Below are 17,490 nucleotides of genomic sequence, written 5' to 3' on the forward strand. Positions count from 1 at the left end.
TACTCACTAAGACTTTGGTCTTTGCTAGGTTAACCTTAAAGCCCTTCGATTCTACATCTTACTTCCACACCCTGAACTTTGTCTCTAGTTCTGGCAGTGAGCCAATAGACCAAGGTCACCAGCAGAGAGGAGCTCCCAGGGGCAGAATGTCTTCAATTCCTCTGTTATTGCCAATGATAATCATTTTTGTCTTTAAGCAGTTGAAATACATCACAAACATATTTTAACTAACCTACCTTTTGATTATATGTGTGTGTGGTGTGTGTATATATATATATATATATGTATGTACAGGTATGTTGGTGCAAACAGAAAAAGTAGAACTCAAAATACGAGTATATGTATATTTTTATTAATATTTGGCAGAAGCAACAGAGTAACTCAAAGTTTGAGTTTCGTGCATTGACTCTCATCAACATAGGAAACTCTCAGACCTTGAGTCACTCTGTTGCTTCTGCTAAATATCAATAAAAATATATATATATGTATGTATATTGGTGTTTCTCTTATTTGTAAACTTAAATGGGATTTGAAAGCCCCACACACTTGTGTTGGCACCATAACCATCCATAAGGATTGCAATGCAGACAGTAGCACAGAATGCGGCAGCAGAAGGGTTCCTAAGAGTCATGAACTGGATGTGACCCAACCCCTTAGAGTGTAAGGAGTAAAGGGCCTGAACGCTACTCTATGGTAGTTGGTTTAGTTCTCTGCATGCCATGAGACACACAAGACCACAATGTGATCTCTGCAACCAGCTCTGCTTTCTGCCTCTCTTCTGCTCTCATTCCAGCTTCTCCACTGTCCTTGTCTATGGTCCTTCAACATGTGGTTTTAGGGTACCCTGTTGCTCAATCTTGTCCGATCCAGTTCCAGTGTCTGTGTTTTATTTTGTCACTGATTACAGTAGGGATGCGAGGGTATTCTCATCTGAAGACCGTCTGCTGTTCAGCTCTCCCTTGGGTCCCTCACTCCTCTATACCATCATCATTATTCAATGTCCGTTTTCCATGCTGGCATGGGTCGGACAGTTTAACAGGCAGCCCCAGGTCACCATTGGCATGGTTTCCAAAGCTGGATGCCCTTCCCAATGCCAACCACTTTACAGTGTGTTGGTGGTTCTTTTTCATGCCACCAGCACTGGTGAGGTTGCAAGACAGAAAAGAGAAAAACCTGCAAGACGAAGGGTTAGCGTGGGTTTTGACCGGATGCTGAGAGGCTGAAGTAGGATGGAGAGAGACAAGAACATGTATTTCTTTCTCACTATCAAAGAGATACATAACTACCCGACATTACAAGGGTGAACAGCAGAAATTGGAAATATATATATATACATATATATACACATAGGTGCAGGCGTGGTAAGAAGTTTGCTTTTTACCACCGTGTGGCATCTTAAGCAAGTGTCCCCTACTCTTAGTCTCAAGGCAACAAAAGCCTTGTGGGTGGGGTTTGGTAGATGGAAACTGACAGAAGTCTGCCGTGTGTGTGTGTGTTTGTTCTGCACCACTGCTTGACAACTGGTGTTGGTGTGTTTACATCCCCATAACCTAGCAGTTCAGCAAAAGAGATCAATAAAATAAGTACAAGGCTTGAAGAAAATAATAAGGACCGGGCTTGATTTGTTTGACTAAAAATTCTTCAGAGGGATGCCCCAGCATGGCCACAGTCTAATGACTGAAAGAAGCAGGAGACAAAAGATTAAAAAAAAAGATACCAACAAGAACAAAGATAAAAAAAGAAAATTTTTGTTTTTTTTTAAATAAAAGACTTTTCTTTCTTTCTTCACAAAGGAATTTGTAAATCCACAAATGTTGAACGATGGAATTTGGACTGGTTTGTTTCTTTGAATTAGAAAAGCACAACAGCACCAGCGCCACCGTGAGGACGCTTCCCCAAAGTCTTGTCAGTTCTTCTTGTGTCCAGTTGATGCTGTTGCTGTGGTGCCAACCAATTCCTTTACACAACAGTCTCTCTCCATCTCTCTCTCTCACTCATTCACTCTTTCTCTCTCTCTCTGTGTTTCTGTCTATCTGTTTCTCTCTCTCTCTTTCTCCTCCCTTGCTCACATTTCATCCACTTCGACTTACTCTTCTTCTTCTTCTTCTCTCGTATTGTCAATGTTTCACTCCCGCACTTTCCCCCCACGCCCCCTCTCATGAGTTCACCTGCGAATTTATCCGAATCATCTCCACGACAACATCATCGATTTTGTGTTCACCAAAGTCAATGTTTGGCACAATTATTTCGATCAATCTCTTCACATTTTCGCGCAACTCATTCAACCGTTTCTTCACGCAATCCAGGTTCTCCTCTTCCCCGTCTTCGCTCGCAGCAGCCTCGGATGCGAGCCTCGAAGCAGAAGCAGAGGAGGAAGGTGGGGACGAGGCAGTTGCACTTGCTGCAGATGCAGGAGGCGCCGCAGCAGGGGACGCATTGTTCTGTGGCAGTGCAGCAGAGACAACAGAATCGGTTGCAGCCGCCTGCGCTGGCAACGAAGCAACAGAATTCACAGAGATTATCTTTATGCCGTCGTCCTCATTCCCTGCCCTGTTGGCCGATGGCAGCACAGAGACAACCTCGTTGGCACCAACCGAAGACCGATTCCTTGTTACCTCCATTGCTGTTACTTCCATGTCTATTGGTGTTTCGCTGACTTCAACAGCCACCGACACGTCTGAGGTAGGCATCATATTGCTATTTGATGCTGGCAGAATACCATTGGTACCGTCCATTTTGGGGTCATCTTCGTCTGTCAAATCAATCACCCCAACAGGCTCCTGGTTACTCTTCTCTTTCTCTTCTCGCCGACGAGTGGCCAGGTCAGGTACCGGAGCAGTGTCCTCGTTCAACGTCACTGTCACATAGTTACCATCCTCTGTCTTGATGCGATGGCGCTTCACTAAAGTGACCGTTTCTGGTGCTGCGTCTAAGGAACGTTTACTGGGAGGAGTCACGCCAGCTGCGGGTATCATGCGGTTCGGTTGGCTGAAAGAGAATGAAAACAGACACACGGTTACAAGAATGCTATAAACAGACATTAATACTTTAGCATTTAAACTGGCTATATCTGGCCTCTCACACCTATGCTACAATGTCATTCTAAAAATAAACATGTCACATCATTGAAATTTTGAAGCTGAGATAATCCACGATAATTCAAAACATGGAAGTGGATAAGTGTTACATCCATATTAAGTACAGCAGAACCTCGCAGTATGAGTGCCCCATTGTACGAGTCTCGGCTCGTACAAATTTTCGAGTGGAAATCTGCAGTACAAGCAGTTTAATCAAAGAATTGCTGCCTCCTCATCTTTGAAGAATAAACTTGCCACTAAAACTTTTCCTGGGTAGAATCATCACAAGTGATGAAAAGTAGATTCTCTATGATCATATTCAACGGAAAAGGCAATGGTTGGCACCGAATGAAAAAGGAGAATCCATCCCCAAACCAGGACTGCACCTGAAAAAAGCTATGTTCTATGTTTGGTGGGATGTCATGAAGTGTTAAACTAAACCAAAGAAGTTCATGCGGAGAAGTATTGTTGTCAGTTGGAAACATTTGCAGAGAAACCATCCGTGACTGGTCAGTCCGTAAGGAGGGGCTGCTCGGACATCACAAAGGGTCCCAGTTACTAAGAAGAAAAAAATTATGATAGTAAATACAGAAGTTTCCCCTCATTTGCCTTACTCTTCTCATCTTCATCCATCTTTGCAATTATTTTTAAAATAAGAGAACAGTTAATTAATTATGAAGAAGATAAAAATGATACAAAGGGTTTGGTTCCAGATTCGAAGAATTTTATGCCCAACGGATGGAATTATGTTGAATAATGGAGGGGGAATATTATTTTGGTTAAATTTATCAATTAAGTCCCAAAGAGGAGGCAGTTATTTGTTTCCCATTTTGAAATAGGAAAAGACTTTTCTTTCCAAAGCTGGAATGGATTTTATATTTATATGCTGAGGACGGCCACCAATGCCTGTCTGAACTATTGGTTTGTTTTGGTTATCAGTGCTCTGCCCATGCTGGAACTGTGTACACACCAAACATACAAATATAGAGAAGTGATCAAGTAGACAAGGGTTTGATACACTTACCTTGTGGAGCTGACATTTGACCAGTTTGTGTCGAGGTAGTTCTGCAAATGAGATTGGACATTTCTTTAGAAGAGATCAGCTTTCAAAGTCAATCAGGGAATTTAACAACTAAAACAGTCAAAGTAATTCTTGGTTATGGAGAAACTACTTGACTTTGAATAACAGGAAGAAGAAGAAGATTAATACAAGAAGTCAATGGAGCGGAAACAAAAAATTGTGTTCAGCAACAAAGAACAGCAAAACACAAGAAGAAACAAAAGCGAAGCTGGGGGAGGCAGAAAATATAAAAATAACTTTAAAAAAAAATGAAACAAAAAAAAAGGGTAAAAGTAGAAAGACTGAGAATTACAGAAAAGGACTGTCTTTTTTATGAGTACAACATTAGTGTGTGTATATGCATAAATATAGGCATATGCGTGTGTGTGTGTGCATATATATATATATATATATATATATAATATATATATATAATGTCTTGTTCATTTTATAGCAGTTTCTTATCCACAATGGCATGGGCTGGTCAGAGTCATACTAAAGTACACTACGGCCAGATACCTTTTCTGTTGTCAACCCTTACTTGCATTCTCAGGTAAGGGGTTTTCCTTCTACTGATCTTCAAAATGGTAGAGCTACAAGACATTGTCTTCAGGGAGTGTTATCATGACATCTTCCCTTTCCTCAGACAGTGTCAATGCAAAAACATGCAACGTAAGGCACTGATATATACACACAACAGGTGTCCATGCAGTTTCCACGCCCAAGGTTTTGGTAGGATTGAACCGAAAACCATTTAGTTAAAGAAGCTAACTTCTTAACTGCACAGCCATGTCTGTAGACAATCTCCAAGAATCCCTCAAACAACACACATTGCTGCAAGAACTCCTCTTTAAAGACGAGAGAGAAAAGAAAAGACGAAGATGCTCACATCGTTACGTCGTTGCACCATGTGAAGAACTTCAGCTGCTTTCAAGATCTCAACTTGCTTCGTTTTGATGTGGTCCTTTTGTGACTTTAGTTTTTGGATTATCTTTGCTTGGGTTTTTTGTTTTTGGATTAAGGATTCTAAAGCCTTTTGAGCCTGTGTCAATTCTGTTGTGCTGGGTTTCTTCTCTGTTGAACTGGTTACCTAGAAAGAGAGAGAGAAATAAGAATGAACATCTACCGTAATAACCATTGCTTAATCTCCACTTTTCCATGCTGGCATGGGTTGGATGCTTCAAGAGGAAGCAATGAACCAAAGGGCTGCCCCAGGTTCCATGTCTGTTTTTGGCAGGGTTTCTGCAGCTGGATGCCCTTCTCAATGCCAACCACTCTACAGAGTGTATTGGGTGCTTTTTTCATGGGACCAGCATTACTGAGGTCAGCAAGTGTTTGCAAGACAAGAGAGACCCCTTAACTGAGTTGGGTGTGGTACTGAAGGAAGGATGCCAGAGAGAGGAGTGTTGCCGGAATAAAGAACAGCTTTGCCACAAGTCTGTTCTGTCTCTTTTCATCTGGAGCTAAACAACAACAACAACAGCATCAATAATAAAAATTGCTGAATCGTTTTCTTACCTCCACAATGCCTTGCCTCATGTCTCGGTCTCGCCTTTCCAATTCCTTTTTCATGGCCACCAACTGGGAATCTTTTTCTTGCTGTTTCTGGAACTGAAAACAAAAACAAAGACATTTTGAAATTTTTACCATTTTACAACCATATTTCCACACTGGCATGGAAGTATTGGAGGTGGGGGGGGGGGGGGCAGGAGAGCTGTCATTTATATATATACATATATATATACAGGGTGGCCCAAAAGTAGGTTTACAGTTATCACGTAGGCACTTTAAATTTCTTTTAAAACATTTCATTATGCACAAACATTTGATCACTATAAACAAATCATGTGTGGTTGTTCGGTAAGAAATTGCCGAACCCTCATACGTCGTCTAACAACGGGAGAGTCCATTATATATATATATCATCATCATCATCATCATCATCATTTAATGCCTGCTGTCCATGCTGCTGGCACAGGTCGGAAGGTTTGACCAGGGCTGGTAAGCTGGAAGGCTGCACCAGACTCCAGCCTGATTTGGCATAGTTTTCTATGGCTGTGCAGGTGCCTCTTAAAAAGTATTCAGTCCATATTGTAAATAAAGTGGTTAGAATTTGGGAGGGCATCCAGCTGTAACAACTGTGCCAAAACTGACCTCACCTGTGCGAGTGCCACGTAAAAAGCACCAAGTCCACTCTGCTGAGTGATTGGTGTTAGGAAGGGCATCCAACTGTAAAAGCTGTGCCAAAACACTAACCCATGCCAGCATGGAAAATGGACGTTAAATGATGATGATTTTATATATGTGTATATAAATATATATATATACATACACACACACACAAAAACACACATAGGTATGTACATATAAACACATTCATACACATGCAATATGCACATATACATGTGTATATATATACACACACGCATTGTTAACATTCCATACTCCTTCACATTGTTTCACACCCACCCACCCACACGCATCATTTCAGAAATAAACAATGCAACACTTACTTCTTCAATTTGTTTTCGTTTTCTTTGGATTTCTCTGAAAAACACAAAATCGACAATTAAGCATCAATATTTCTTCTTGAATGGTTGTGTGGTTGTTTCCAGTTCAATCCCACTGCGTGGCACCTTTGGCAAGTGTCTTCCCCTACAGCCCTGTGCCAGTCAATATCTCGTAGGCAGAGACTGTGCAGAAGCCCATCATATAGTCAACACCCCGCTTGGCAGCCGATGTTGGTTTGTTTACATCCTTGTAACCGAGCAGAAAAGGCTGATAGAATAAAAACCAAACTTTAAAAAGAGAATATTTCCTCATTATTAAACAAGCCTTGGAAAACTGAAAAAGATGGACAGTGATGTCCACAGCTGCCACACACAACAGGCTTCTTTCAGTTTCCATCTCGGAAATCCACTCACAGGGCTTTGGTTGGTCTGGGGCCATAGAAGAAGATACTTGCCTAAGGTGTCATGCAGTGGAATCGAACTTGAAGCCATGTGGTTGGAAAACAAACTTAATTACATCAATGTGCTGCACACAATAACAAATATTGTTAATATATTTACTGCAGCAACTATTATAATGGTGATGGCATGGGAGGAGAGTCTGAAATGAAATGTATTGAGGAGGAGATTGAACCTTACGTAGATGATACTTACTGAGCTTTTTTGAATGTTTTTTCGTAGGAGGGTCGACGGAGGGCTTCATCTTCATCTTCTGGTTCCTCTTCAACATCACATCGACTGAAAATACAAAGTGTAAGAGTTACACCAACACTAGACACACAACTACATATACACACTCTACACTAATATTACACACTCACACACCAATATTAGACACAAGACTACACACACACACACACATCAAAACAATGAGGCACCGATACTACACACAGACCAACATACACGTCACAATGATTGGTAACAGGAAGAGTAAAGTTACAAACACACCAACACCAACTGATTTATATGGAGGACACACACGAAGTACCAGCCTAATGTATTTGATGGCATATAAGTCACAATTTCTTCCCCAAAACAACCTTAACAAGACAAAAAAAAAACCCCACCTGGATCTTGTATGTGAAGTTTCGACCTATATTATTACATGCTTGAGTGCACTAAAAAATTTTCCTCTGAATATCTGTTGTTGAAATTGGGGTGTGCCTGAGATACCCAGGGGTATTTTTTGTCTTCAGGTACAGTAATTAGTACACACACACACATACAACAATAACAGTTCTCACACACATCCATGACTGATGAAGATGCTGACCAATTTAAAGAGTTGGAAGGAAAAATTCTTACTTATGAGAGGCATCAGGGTTCATGTGACAATACCATTTCTCTGGTAAGTCTCGGAACCCAATCCCAGTTGGCAGACGGCGCCATTTCAAGCAGTTATCACACTGCACCCATAACCAGTCAGGTTCTGGAGCAACTCTGTAAAAATAAATCAAAGAATTTTGGTGAACAGGCAGCAAATTACAACCACTCTTAGGCAAATATTTGTATTCACTCTGCTAAAAATAGCAGCCAAATCTCACTTGTCTTCAAAGGTGAAGGACACATTGGATAATGTGGTCCTCAGGGTCCTATATCTGAATAAAAAATGGGATAGTCATGGATGGAACCCTCTGGAACTCTATGCTCATAGGCCTGCTTCATCAGGGCTAATTAAACAACAACATTAATAACTGCTGTTAAGATTGTAATTAATCTCGTCTTATTCCTGGATAAGTACATCCTTTAATCCGATGTAGCATTTACCATTTGTTTAGACATAAAAAGTTCCAGGTTCAAATCCAATCTGCTATTATGTACACATCCATGAATAAAACATCCTGATGACGATTAAAGAATTCATTAATCAACCCTTTTGGTACCAAATTGCTGCTTAAGAACATTGCTTTTGTCTGTAAATAATTCTGAAAAACCATCTGTTCGTGGCCGTTGCCAGCCTCGCCTGGTCCCCGTGCCGGTGGCACGTAAAAAGCACCCACTACACTCACGGAGTGGTTGGTGTTAGGAAGGGCATCCAGCTGTAGAAACACTGCCAAATCTGACTGGGCCTGATGCAGCCTTCTGGCTTCACAGATCCCAGTTGAACCGTCCAACCCATGCTAGCATGGAAAGCGGACGCTAAATGATGATGATGAAGAATTTTGTTGTTATTAAGCTGACATTTGAAACAGATTCACATGGAATTTTTATGGAAGTTTTAACCCTTTCATATTTAAATGGCCACATAAATAGTCTAAATAGTCTCCTTGTTTTATGTTCAAATCAGCCACATCTGGCCTCTCACACCTGCCCTACAATGTCATTATCTCAATGCTTTGAGATAATCCATGATTAATTTAAAACAAGGTCAATAAATAAGCATTAAATTTGAGACAGGATAATCTGAATGCCAAAGGGTTGATCAAGATTACTTTAAAACCAGTTTGTACCAGATAATCAGGGATAATCTCAAGCAGGATGGTACCAAAATGGTTGCAACATAGAATAAATATGAAAGTTTTGAATTTACACTCTGAAGATGTAGTTAAGAAGCTGGGAAATGACAATGTCCAGGTTCAAATCCTTGTGAATCCCCAGGAAGAGGACACCTGATTAGGAGCAGAGATTAACCCGATTAAAATGTAATGAGGATAATTATAATTTTAAGTAATGATGACTCATCTCAGAGATTTAGATCATTAACCATGCCTGGCCCAAATGATCAAACCAGCCAGATTTGGCCTTTCACACCTACCCTACAATGCCATTCTAAAAATAAACAATCACATCATTGAAATCTCATGATATGAGATAATAATGCAAGATTAATTCACAACAATATGAATAAATAAGTATTACATTTGAGACAGAGTGATCTGAATGCTAAAGCGATAATTAATTACAATCTTAATTAACAACAAGTAAAATTCAGAAATTTAGACATTTAATCCAATAACAGTATTTGACTGGCAACATTCGTGCTGCCACCTGGAATCAGATGGAGTGACTCTCATCTCCATCATAATAACAAATATTAGAATAAGGAATAAGCTTTGAGGCAGAAAACAAGAACAAACACAATACTAACTAACCCCCCCCCCTCTCTGACCATTCAAGAAGACCCTCAGTATGGTGACTTGACTTACTAAAAAGAACAACAAAATCTCCCTCAAATCACAGCATATAGTCATTAAAAAAGAAGGGTCACATTGGATAATGTAGTCCTTGATACACTACATCTCAATAAAATTCAGGGTGGTCATGGCAAGATTGACTTTGGCCCTGTTCAGTCAGGGATGATGCAAGGTTCCACAGTAATAAACCAGTGTACACCTCCATACCAAACTTGTAAAACTGTCGGGTGTATCTGTGTGCTGTGAAGAAGTAGGGCCCTTCCTAACACCAACCACTCCAAGAGTGTGTAATGGGTCCCTTTCACGTGCCAAATTGCGTGGCACCAGTACCTTGCATGACTGCAATTTTGCTTGGCCTGATGGATCTTCAGCTCAAGCACAACACAATGCTAAAGGCCCCAATCATTGCCTCCATGGGGCCCAATACTTGAAAGGAATATTAATAATAATAATAATAATAATAACAATGGTTTCAAATTTTGGCATAAGGCCAGGAATTTTGAGGGTGGGGGTTAAGTGGATTATACTGACCCCAATGCTCCACTGCCACCAATTGTAATGACCCTGAAAGGAAGAAAGGCAAAGTCAACCTCAGCGGGATTTGAACTCAGAATGTGAAGATGGATGGCATGCTGTTAAACATTTTGCCCAGCATGCTAAAGATTCTACCAACTCTCCAAACCATGGAAACCAAATGCTAAATGATGATGATGATGATGATGATGATGATGATGATGTATTTGCAATGGATGTGGTGGAATAAAATGTTTAGGAGTCACTGGTTAATTCTTCTAACTTTAAGAAATATCATCAAAAACACAAGACAATAATATTGCAAGTCCTCTACAATTCTCAAAGAATGGATGCAAAGAACCAGTTGAGTTCTGAGATACTCGGAGTAACAACAGAAGCTGCTACGATCTACTGTTAATGCAGATTTCATGGCAAAATGAAGACTTGAGAGAAAAACGGACAACAACTAACTACGGTTGGAAGAACTCTGCTGCGAACAAGCGGAACGAAACGATTGAGGTGTGGCTGTTAGGATGCTGATCAGTTGGCATGGCTGAGGGGAGAGTGAACCTGTTTTGGCAATTGTACTTTTGGATGCTGAAGCAAACACACACACACACACACACACATACTTACACACATCTGTGTGTGCATGGAAATACTGTGTTTTCTGGCATCAAAGTCGAGATTTTCAGACCAAAATCTACAGCCAAAACAAGCAGACAGACTTGACAACACCAAAACGAGTTTGGAGGACCAAAGATTCCATGAGAAATGCAGCAAGAATTGGGAAGATAGTGAAAAATGGTTGAAGGTTTATACTATACACTACATAAACTTATTTGTTGGAAAATATGGTAGAGAGAGAGAGAGAGAGAGAGAGAGAGAGAGAGAGAGAGAGAGAGAGAGAGAGAGAGAGAGAGGCATACACACACACACACGCATGAAACTGTCTGGTGTTAGAAAAGTCAGCAGGGAATCAGCAATGCCAAATGGGGCAGCATCAAAATGGCCAAATGCCAAAACGTCTCTTACTCTGTTGCGCTACAGAGGTGGAAAGTGGAAGGTTTAGGATTTAGTGAACGACAGAATGATACAGCTAAAAGCATGGACTACGGTGGCTGGCAGGATTGGGTTGGAATTATTGCAGTGGTGACTGATTATGTTAAGACAGAATTAGTAGACATTCATGTTAGTAAAATTGTATGGAACAAGAAAAACAAAAACAACAAAATCATGATACAGTATGTAAAAAAACAAAAAAAAACCCAAAAAACTTTTCATGAAACACAGTCTGAAATCCTACATGCATGTGTTAAGTGAATGACCAATGGCTGACTGCCACATGTTTCACAGTAATTGGATAAGAAACAGAACAGCAGCTGGATTTACATCAGACCAAACTAATCCATCAGATGACATGACAAATCAATAGTTTTCTAGAAGACCTCTGTGTGTGTGTGTGTGTATAAACCCTTGCCATCATCTGCCAATTGTAAATGCTCATCACCATTAAACAATGTTGCTTGTTTCCTGTTTGTAATGGTGAAATGTTTATGTTGTTGAAAGCTGGTAAGGGTTGGTCACAGTAAGGGCATCGGGCCACAGAAAATCTGCCTTGACAAAACCCCTCTCACGCATGTGAGCCTGGAAAAGTGGACGTTAAATGATGAGGTGAAAACACTTGGACACTGAATTAATTTGGTCAGCATGTCTTTCCAAATTTCTGGCTGAGTGAATTGCATCATGGTGCTGTTTTTCTCACAGACGGTGCCCAACTGACCCTACTATACTGTGTAGTCGACGAAATCAAAGACAATGTGCATATGCGAAATTAAGAATATAAAATGGCGACAATTTATCCATTGCACCATGTATATGTGTAACAAAATATATACATATATACCAGGTATGTTGATGCAAACAGGAAAAATAGAGCTCAAAACATGAGTTATGTATATTTTTATTAATATTTAACAAACTGACTCAAGGTCTGAGAGTTCTGGGAGTTGGCACTCATCAAGCTTATCGATAGGTGCCACTGCATGACATTCCAAGGCCTTGCATCACTCTTTTACTTCTGCTAAATATCAACACACAGAGATAACAACACTCACCACCATTATCTAAAACTGATGTAAAAACAGCTGCTGACATAAACAAACCAAACAACGAAACATATGTAACATGGATGTGAGAATCAGTGTAGAGTGGTATGCTGGTGGTTGGGAACACAAACGGACTACAATCTAAGGAGCAAATATCCAGTGATGACAAGAGAAACAAAAGGGAGAAAGCATTCAGCTACAAACTAGTGTAAGAATGAGGCAAGGTGAAAAGTAGCAGGCAAAAAGCAGGAGGAGTAGGAGAAGTAGTAGTAGTAGAAGTAATATGAGGTAATACATACGAAGGAAACAGCGTTCTAGAAGTCAGGAGGGAAAAAGATTAGTAAAGCAAGTGAAAATAATAATAATAATAATAATAATAATAATGGTTTCAAATTTTTCCACAAGGGCACCAATTTGGGGGGAGGGGATGAGTCGATTACATTGCCCCCCTCCCAGTGTTCACCTGGTACTATTTTTATTTACCCCCCCCCCCCAAAAAAAAGGATGAAAGGCAAAGTTGACCCTGGCAGAATTTGAACCTGCAACGTAGAGTTGGATGAAATGGTTCTGAGCATTTTGCTTGCCTCAGCAACAATTCTATCAGCTCACAGTCTTAATAATCCTTTCTGCTATAGAGAGGAGGGGGTAAGTCGATTACACTGACCCCCCCAGTGCTCAAATGGTAACTTATTTTATCAACCCCTAAAGGTTGAAAGGCAAACATCGACCTTGGCGGAATTTGAACTCAGAATGCAAAGACGGACAAAATGCTGCTAAGCATTTCATCCAGCATGCTGACCACTCTGCCAACTTGCCACCTTAATAATAATAACAATAATCCTTCCTACTAAAGGCACAAGGCCTTGAAATGGGAGGTGGGGATTCGATTTTATTGACCCTCCCCCCCCCGTGTTTCACTGGTACTTAATTTATTGACCCCCAGTGCATAACTGGTACTGAATTTATCGACCCTCAAAAGGATGAAAGGCAAAGTTGACCTTGGCAGAATTTGAACTCAGAACATAGTGGCAGACAAAATACCGCTAAGCATTTCGCCCGGTATGCTAACGATTCTGCCAGCTTGCTGTCTTAATTATAGTAGTAATAATATAACAACAATTGTTTCCAATTTAGGCAAAAAGCTAGCCATTTTCAGGGGAGTATATTTCATGGACCTCAGTAAGTGACTGAGGGATTTGAACTCCTTCGAGGGATTTGAATTCAGAACATGGAGAGCTAGAACAAATACCACAAGGCATTGTTCCAACATTAACAATTCTGCCAAATACTGGTTTTTATTAATTCAAGCACAAGGTCAGTGATTTAGAGCCGGATGAGGGCAGCAGTAGGCACCAACGATCCCCAACCGCTTGACCGAGATTTTATTTTATCAACCCTGGCGGGATTTTAACTTGGAAAAGTTAAACAATAAACACCACAAGGCATTTTTTCTGACACTAACAATTAATAATGATGATGATGATGATGATTGTTTTTACTTGCTACCAGGGTGACAGATGCAGGGACCAATCTCAAAGATATACATAATGGGGGTATTTACATGGAAAAAAATCAAATAAAGAAAAAAAGGAAAAAAGGAAAAAGAAAACATGAAATACAAATATACATGGCACACAAATAATGGTTTCATATTTTGGCAGAGGGCAAAGAAGTTTTTGAGGGGAGGGGCAAATCAATTACATCACTCCCCCCCCCCCACTACTTGAGTGGCACTTATTTTAACAGCCCTAAAATGGATGAAGGGTACAGATGACCTCGACAGAGATTGAACTCAGAAAGTAAGGATGGACGAAACTCCGCTGCTGTTAAGCATTTCGTCCCCTGTGTTGCCAGCTCTGCCCATTCCCTGCCTTTAAAGAATGAGTCTAGAGGTCAGGGGTCATGCAATTGGGGGCCTTTCGCTTGCAAAGCAATACAGGGCACACAAATAATAACGAAAGAAGATAATGATGTACTTTATGCCTCCTGGTACAGGAAGACCTTCCTCTAGAAACCCCACAGATCCAGGATCACTCTGAACACTAAGGGCAAGTCAACCCCATGACTGCTGTGGACTGCATCCAATCTGGCCATTTTCACCACCCTCATCCATTCTTCATTAACCCTTTAGCATTTAAACTGACCGCATCAGACCCAAATATTCTACATGGTTTACATCCATGCAAACATGGGAAAGGGGATGTTAAATGATGCTGATGATGATGGTAATGATGATATCCCTCATGCGACTTTCTAAATAGAATATCAAACTTATTGTGCTACATATGATTGTGTAAGGCCCTGAATGTATTTGATAGCAGGCATCAAGTAGGGAGTAAACAAATTTGGGAAACACAAGGGCAACATGAACCAAATTTTTTCAAAACAACCTCTAAAAGAAAACCAACAGAATTTTAGATGTAGCTAATCCCTCAAGCAAAATGAGGATTTTGTTTTAGTTCCCCGAAAGAACTGAAGGATTCCTTGTAACAATCTGTTAAACCAGGAGAAAGTGGTGGATGTTCATAGCTGCACCTTTTCTCTCGCTCTGGTTTCTAGTTGCATCTGAGATGAATTGTCTTCAGTGAGTGTCCCAAACATCCATCAGACAGCAGAGCAACAAACAGGAGATGAAAATATTTAATAGAAGACATTGAACAGGGGGTGAATGTATCTAAAAGAGGTGTCAGCTAGAAGGGGAGGCACATAGCTTAGTGGTTAGAGTGTTGGACTCATGATCATAAGATTGTGGTTTCGATTCCTGAACCAGGCAATGTATTGTGTTTTTGAGCAAAACACTTCATTTCATGTTGCTCCAGTCCACTCAGCTGGCAAAAATGGGTCAGTCTGCGATGGACCGAAGTCCCATCTAAGGAGGAATTTATACACCAGAGGAAATGGGAAATCGGGCCTCGGCTCCTTATGGAGTTATGCAGACAAACCAAGAACAAGAAGGTAAAATATATTTAACAGAGAGCATCAAGTTGGGGATCCACCATCAGATCCAATCCTTGTTGCAGTGAAATGATTTTGTGTGCTTCCGTGATCCTGAGAGCTGTGCCAGTGGAGCATAAGCTCCTGGTAGAGTTATCCTATGCTGTACAAGTAGAAGGACAGAGGCCAGGCTAACAGGGACCACCTCTTCCTAGACTTAGAAATGGGGTCGCATAGGACCAAAACATCTTAGAAAACAGTAAATTTACAGAAGCATCAATGAAAATTTCAAACCAAGAAGACCTGGGCAGAGGTAGGGCTTCCCTTAGGGAGAGCATGATGGAGGCAGAAGAGAGGATGAAGACAGGATGTGACTGGAGAGAAGCAGAAAAGACAGCCCAGAGTTGAGAAGAGTTGTTGAAGGCCTCTGCTCGATAGGAAGCAAAGGGTTTTAGTAAGAAAGTAATCAAGCAGAGGCTGAACATATTTAACAGGGGGCATCAGAGTAGGGGATCAATGCATTTTTAACAGATGGCATCAAGTATGGAGTGAACATTTAATAGAATGCAGTAAAAATATGAAGAGAGAGAAACAACCATAAACTCAATGACCAATGCTTTTCTGGCAAGAAGGGAAGACAACTGCAGACATGTTTCAGTCCCGTTATACCTCTTCAGCAAATAGGCTTCATATTTGCCAGTGGTGATAGAAGACACGTTCTACATAGATGACAATCTTCTACAGCAATTCTATGCAGGGTTCTCTCAATGTGCTATGTCTCCATGAACTCACTGTACCTACTAGAAATAGCTGTCAAAAACACTCCTGCTAATCAGGCCCTTATAACTTTAAAAACAAAATGCACATTCTTTCATTCTCTTACAGGTTTCAGCTCTAAGGCTGTGGCCATGCTGGAGCAGTGGCAGTATGTAGATTCTTTTATAGAAGCCAAGGGTATGTACACATGTGCATGTGTATATATATATATATATATGTGTGTGCTTATGTTTACCCATCATAAAAGCAAGAACATTCTGTAATCTAGCAGTTCAAAAAACAGAGATCAATAAAATGAGTATCATTGGGACTCGATATGATCAGCTAAATATGTAAAAGTGATGCTCCTGCATGGCCTTGAACTGATGACTAAAACCAATAAAAGAATATGTAAGAACATGCCAGTGTGTGTGTTGTGTGTGTGTGTAAGCTTCTTTCCTGTGAAGCAACCCAATTATTTTATATCGCAATTTCAAAGAAAGGGATTTGTTCCACAACATCTCCTACTCACCCAGTGGCACTAGACACTGACTGGATCTTCACACTGCTGCTACCACCACACTTCTCATTCCAGTAGTCGTTTAATTTGGTCCCTAACGATGTCATGAATGTACTGCAAAAGACAAACAACAACAGAAATTAGAATCAGCAAACAATAAACATTTGACGGTTGGGGATCAATAACGAGCTTCAAACTAATTAGTAATTCATTCTAATTCTGGCACAAGGCCAGCAATTTTGAGAGGAGGAGGAGGAGGAAGTTGGTTACATTGAGCCCAGTATACGACTGGTACTTTATTTTATTGACTCTGAAAGGATGAAAAGTAAAGCAAACCTTGGTGAAATCTGAACTCAGAACATAATGAGCTGAATGAAATGCAATTAAACATTTTGTCTAACAATTCTGCAAGATTACTGCCATGATAATAATAATAATAATAATAATAGTAAGGGTTTCAAATTTTGTCACATGGGCAGCCATTTTGGGGGAGGGGACTAGTCGATTACATTGGCCCCAGTATTCAACTGGTACTTAAATTTATCAACACCGAAAGGATGAAATGCAAAGTTGACCTTGGCGGAATTTGAACTCAGAACATAGCGATGGGTGAAATACTGTTAAGCATTTCGTCCAGCGTGCTAACGATTCTGCCAGCTTGATACCTTAATAATAATGATGATAATAATAATCCTTTCTACTACAGGTACGTGGCCTGAAATTTTGGGGAAGGGAGTCAATTACATCAACCTCAGTACTCAACTGGTACTTATTTTATTGACCTTGAACAAGTGAAAGGCAAAGTCAACCTTGATGGAATTTGAACTCTGAAGGCAAAAATGTACAAAATGCCACCAGGTATTTTGTCCAGCGTGGTA

At 40.5% G+C, this 17,490-nt stretch overlaps 1 protein-coding gene across 4 annotated transcripts in view; it reads right to left on the reverse strand.

Moving 5' to 3' along the window:
* Positions 1 to 1,732: 1,732 nt before the first annotated feature.
* Positions 1,733 to 17,490, reverse strand: part of LOC115223954 (MORC family CW-type zinc finger protein 3) — a 35,531-nt gene continuing 19,773 nt past the window's right edge. Inside the window, exons 10-19 of one of the 4 annotated variants that reach the window (XM_036513111.1) lie at positions 16,625 to 16,726; positions 12,702 to 12,716; positions 10,313 to 10,345; positions 7,953 to 8,087; positions 7,302 to 7,385; positions 6,651 to 6,684; positions 5,656 to 5,748; positions 5,027 to 5,227; positions 4,102 to 4,142; positions 1,733 to 2,988 (exon numbers count right to left, since the gene is read on the reverse strand). In XM_036513111.1, coding sequence (XP_036369004.1) covers positions 2,157 to 2,988; positions 4,102 to 4,142; positions 5,027 to 5,227; positions 5,656 to 5,748; positions 6,651 to 6,684; positions 7,302 to 7,385; positions 7,953 to 8,087; positions 10,313 to 10,345; positions 12,702 to 12,716; positions 16,625 to 16,726 — 1,570 coding nt within the window. In that variant the 3' untranslated portion in view covers positions 1,733 to 2,156. The remainder of the gene's footprint in view (positions 2,989 to 4,101; positions 4,143 to 5,026; positions 5,228 to 5,655; positions 5,749 to 6,650; positions 6,685 to 7,301; positions 7,386 to 7,952; positions 8,088 to 10,312; positions 10,346 to 12,701; positions 12,717 to 16,624; positions 16,727 to 17,490) is intronic. The other 3 variants (XM_029794703.2, XM_029794704.2, XM_029794705.2) reach the window with 3 other exon arrangements.

The sequence above is a fragment of the Octopus sinensis genome, linkage group LG24 (genome assembly GCF_006345805.1).
Source record: "Octopus sinensis linkage group LG24, ASM634580v1, whole genome shotgun sequence".
Taxonomy (NCBI): Eukaryota; Metazoa; Mollusca; class Cephalopoda; order Octopoda; family Octopodidae; genus Octopus; species Octopus sinensis.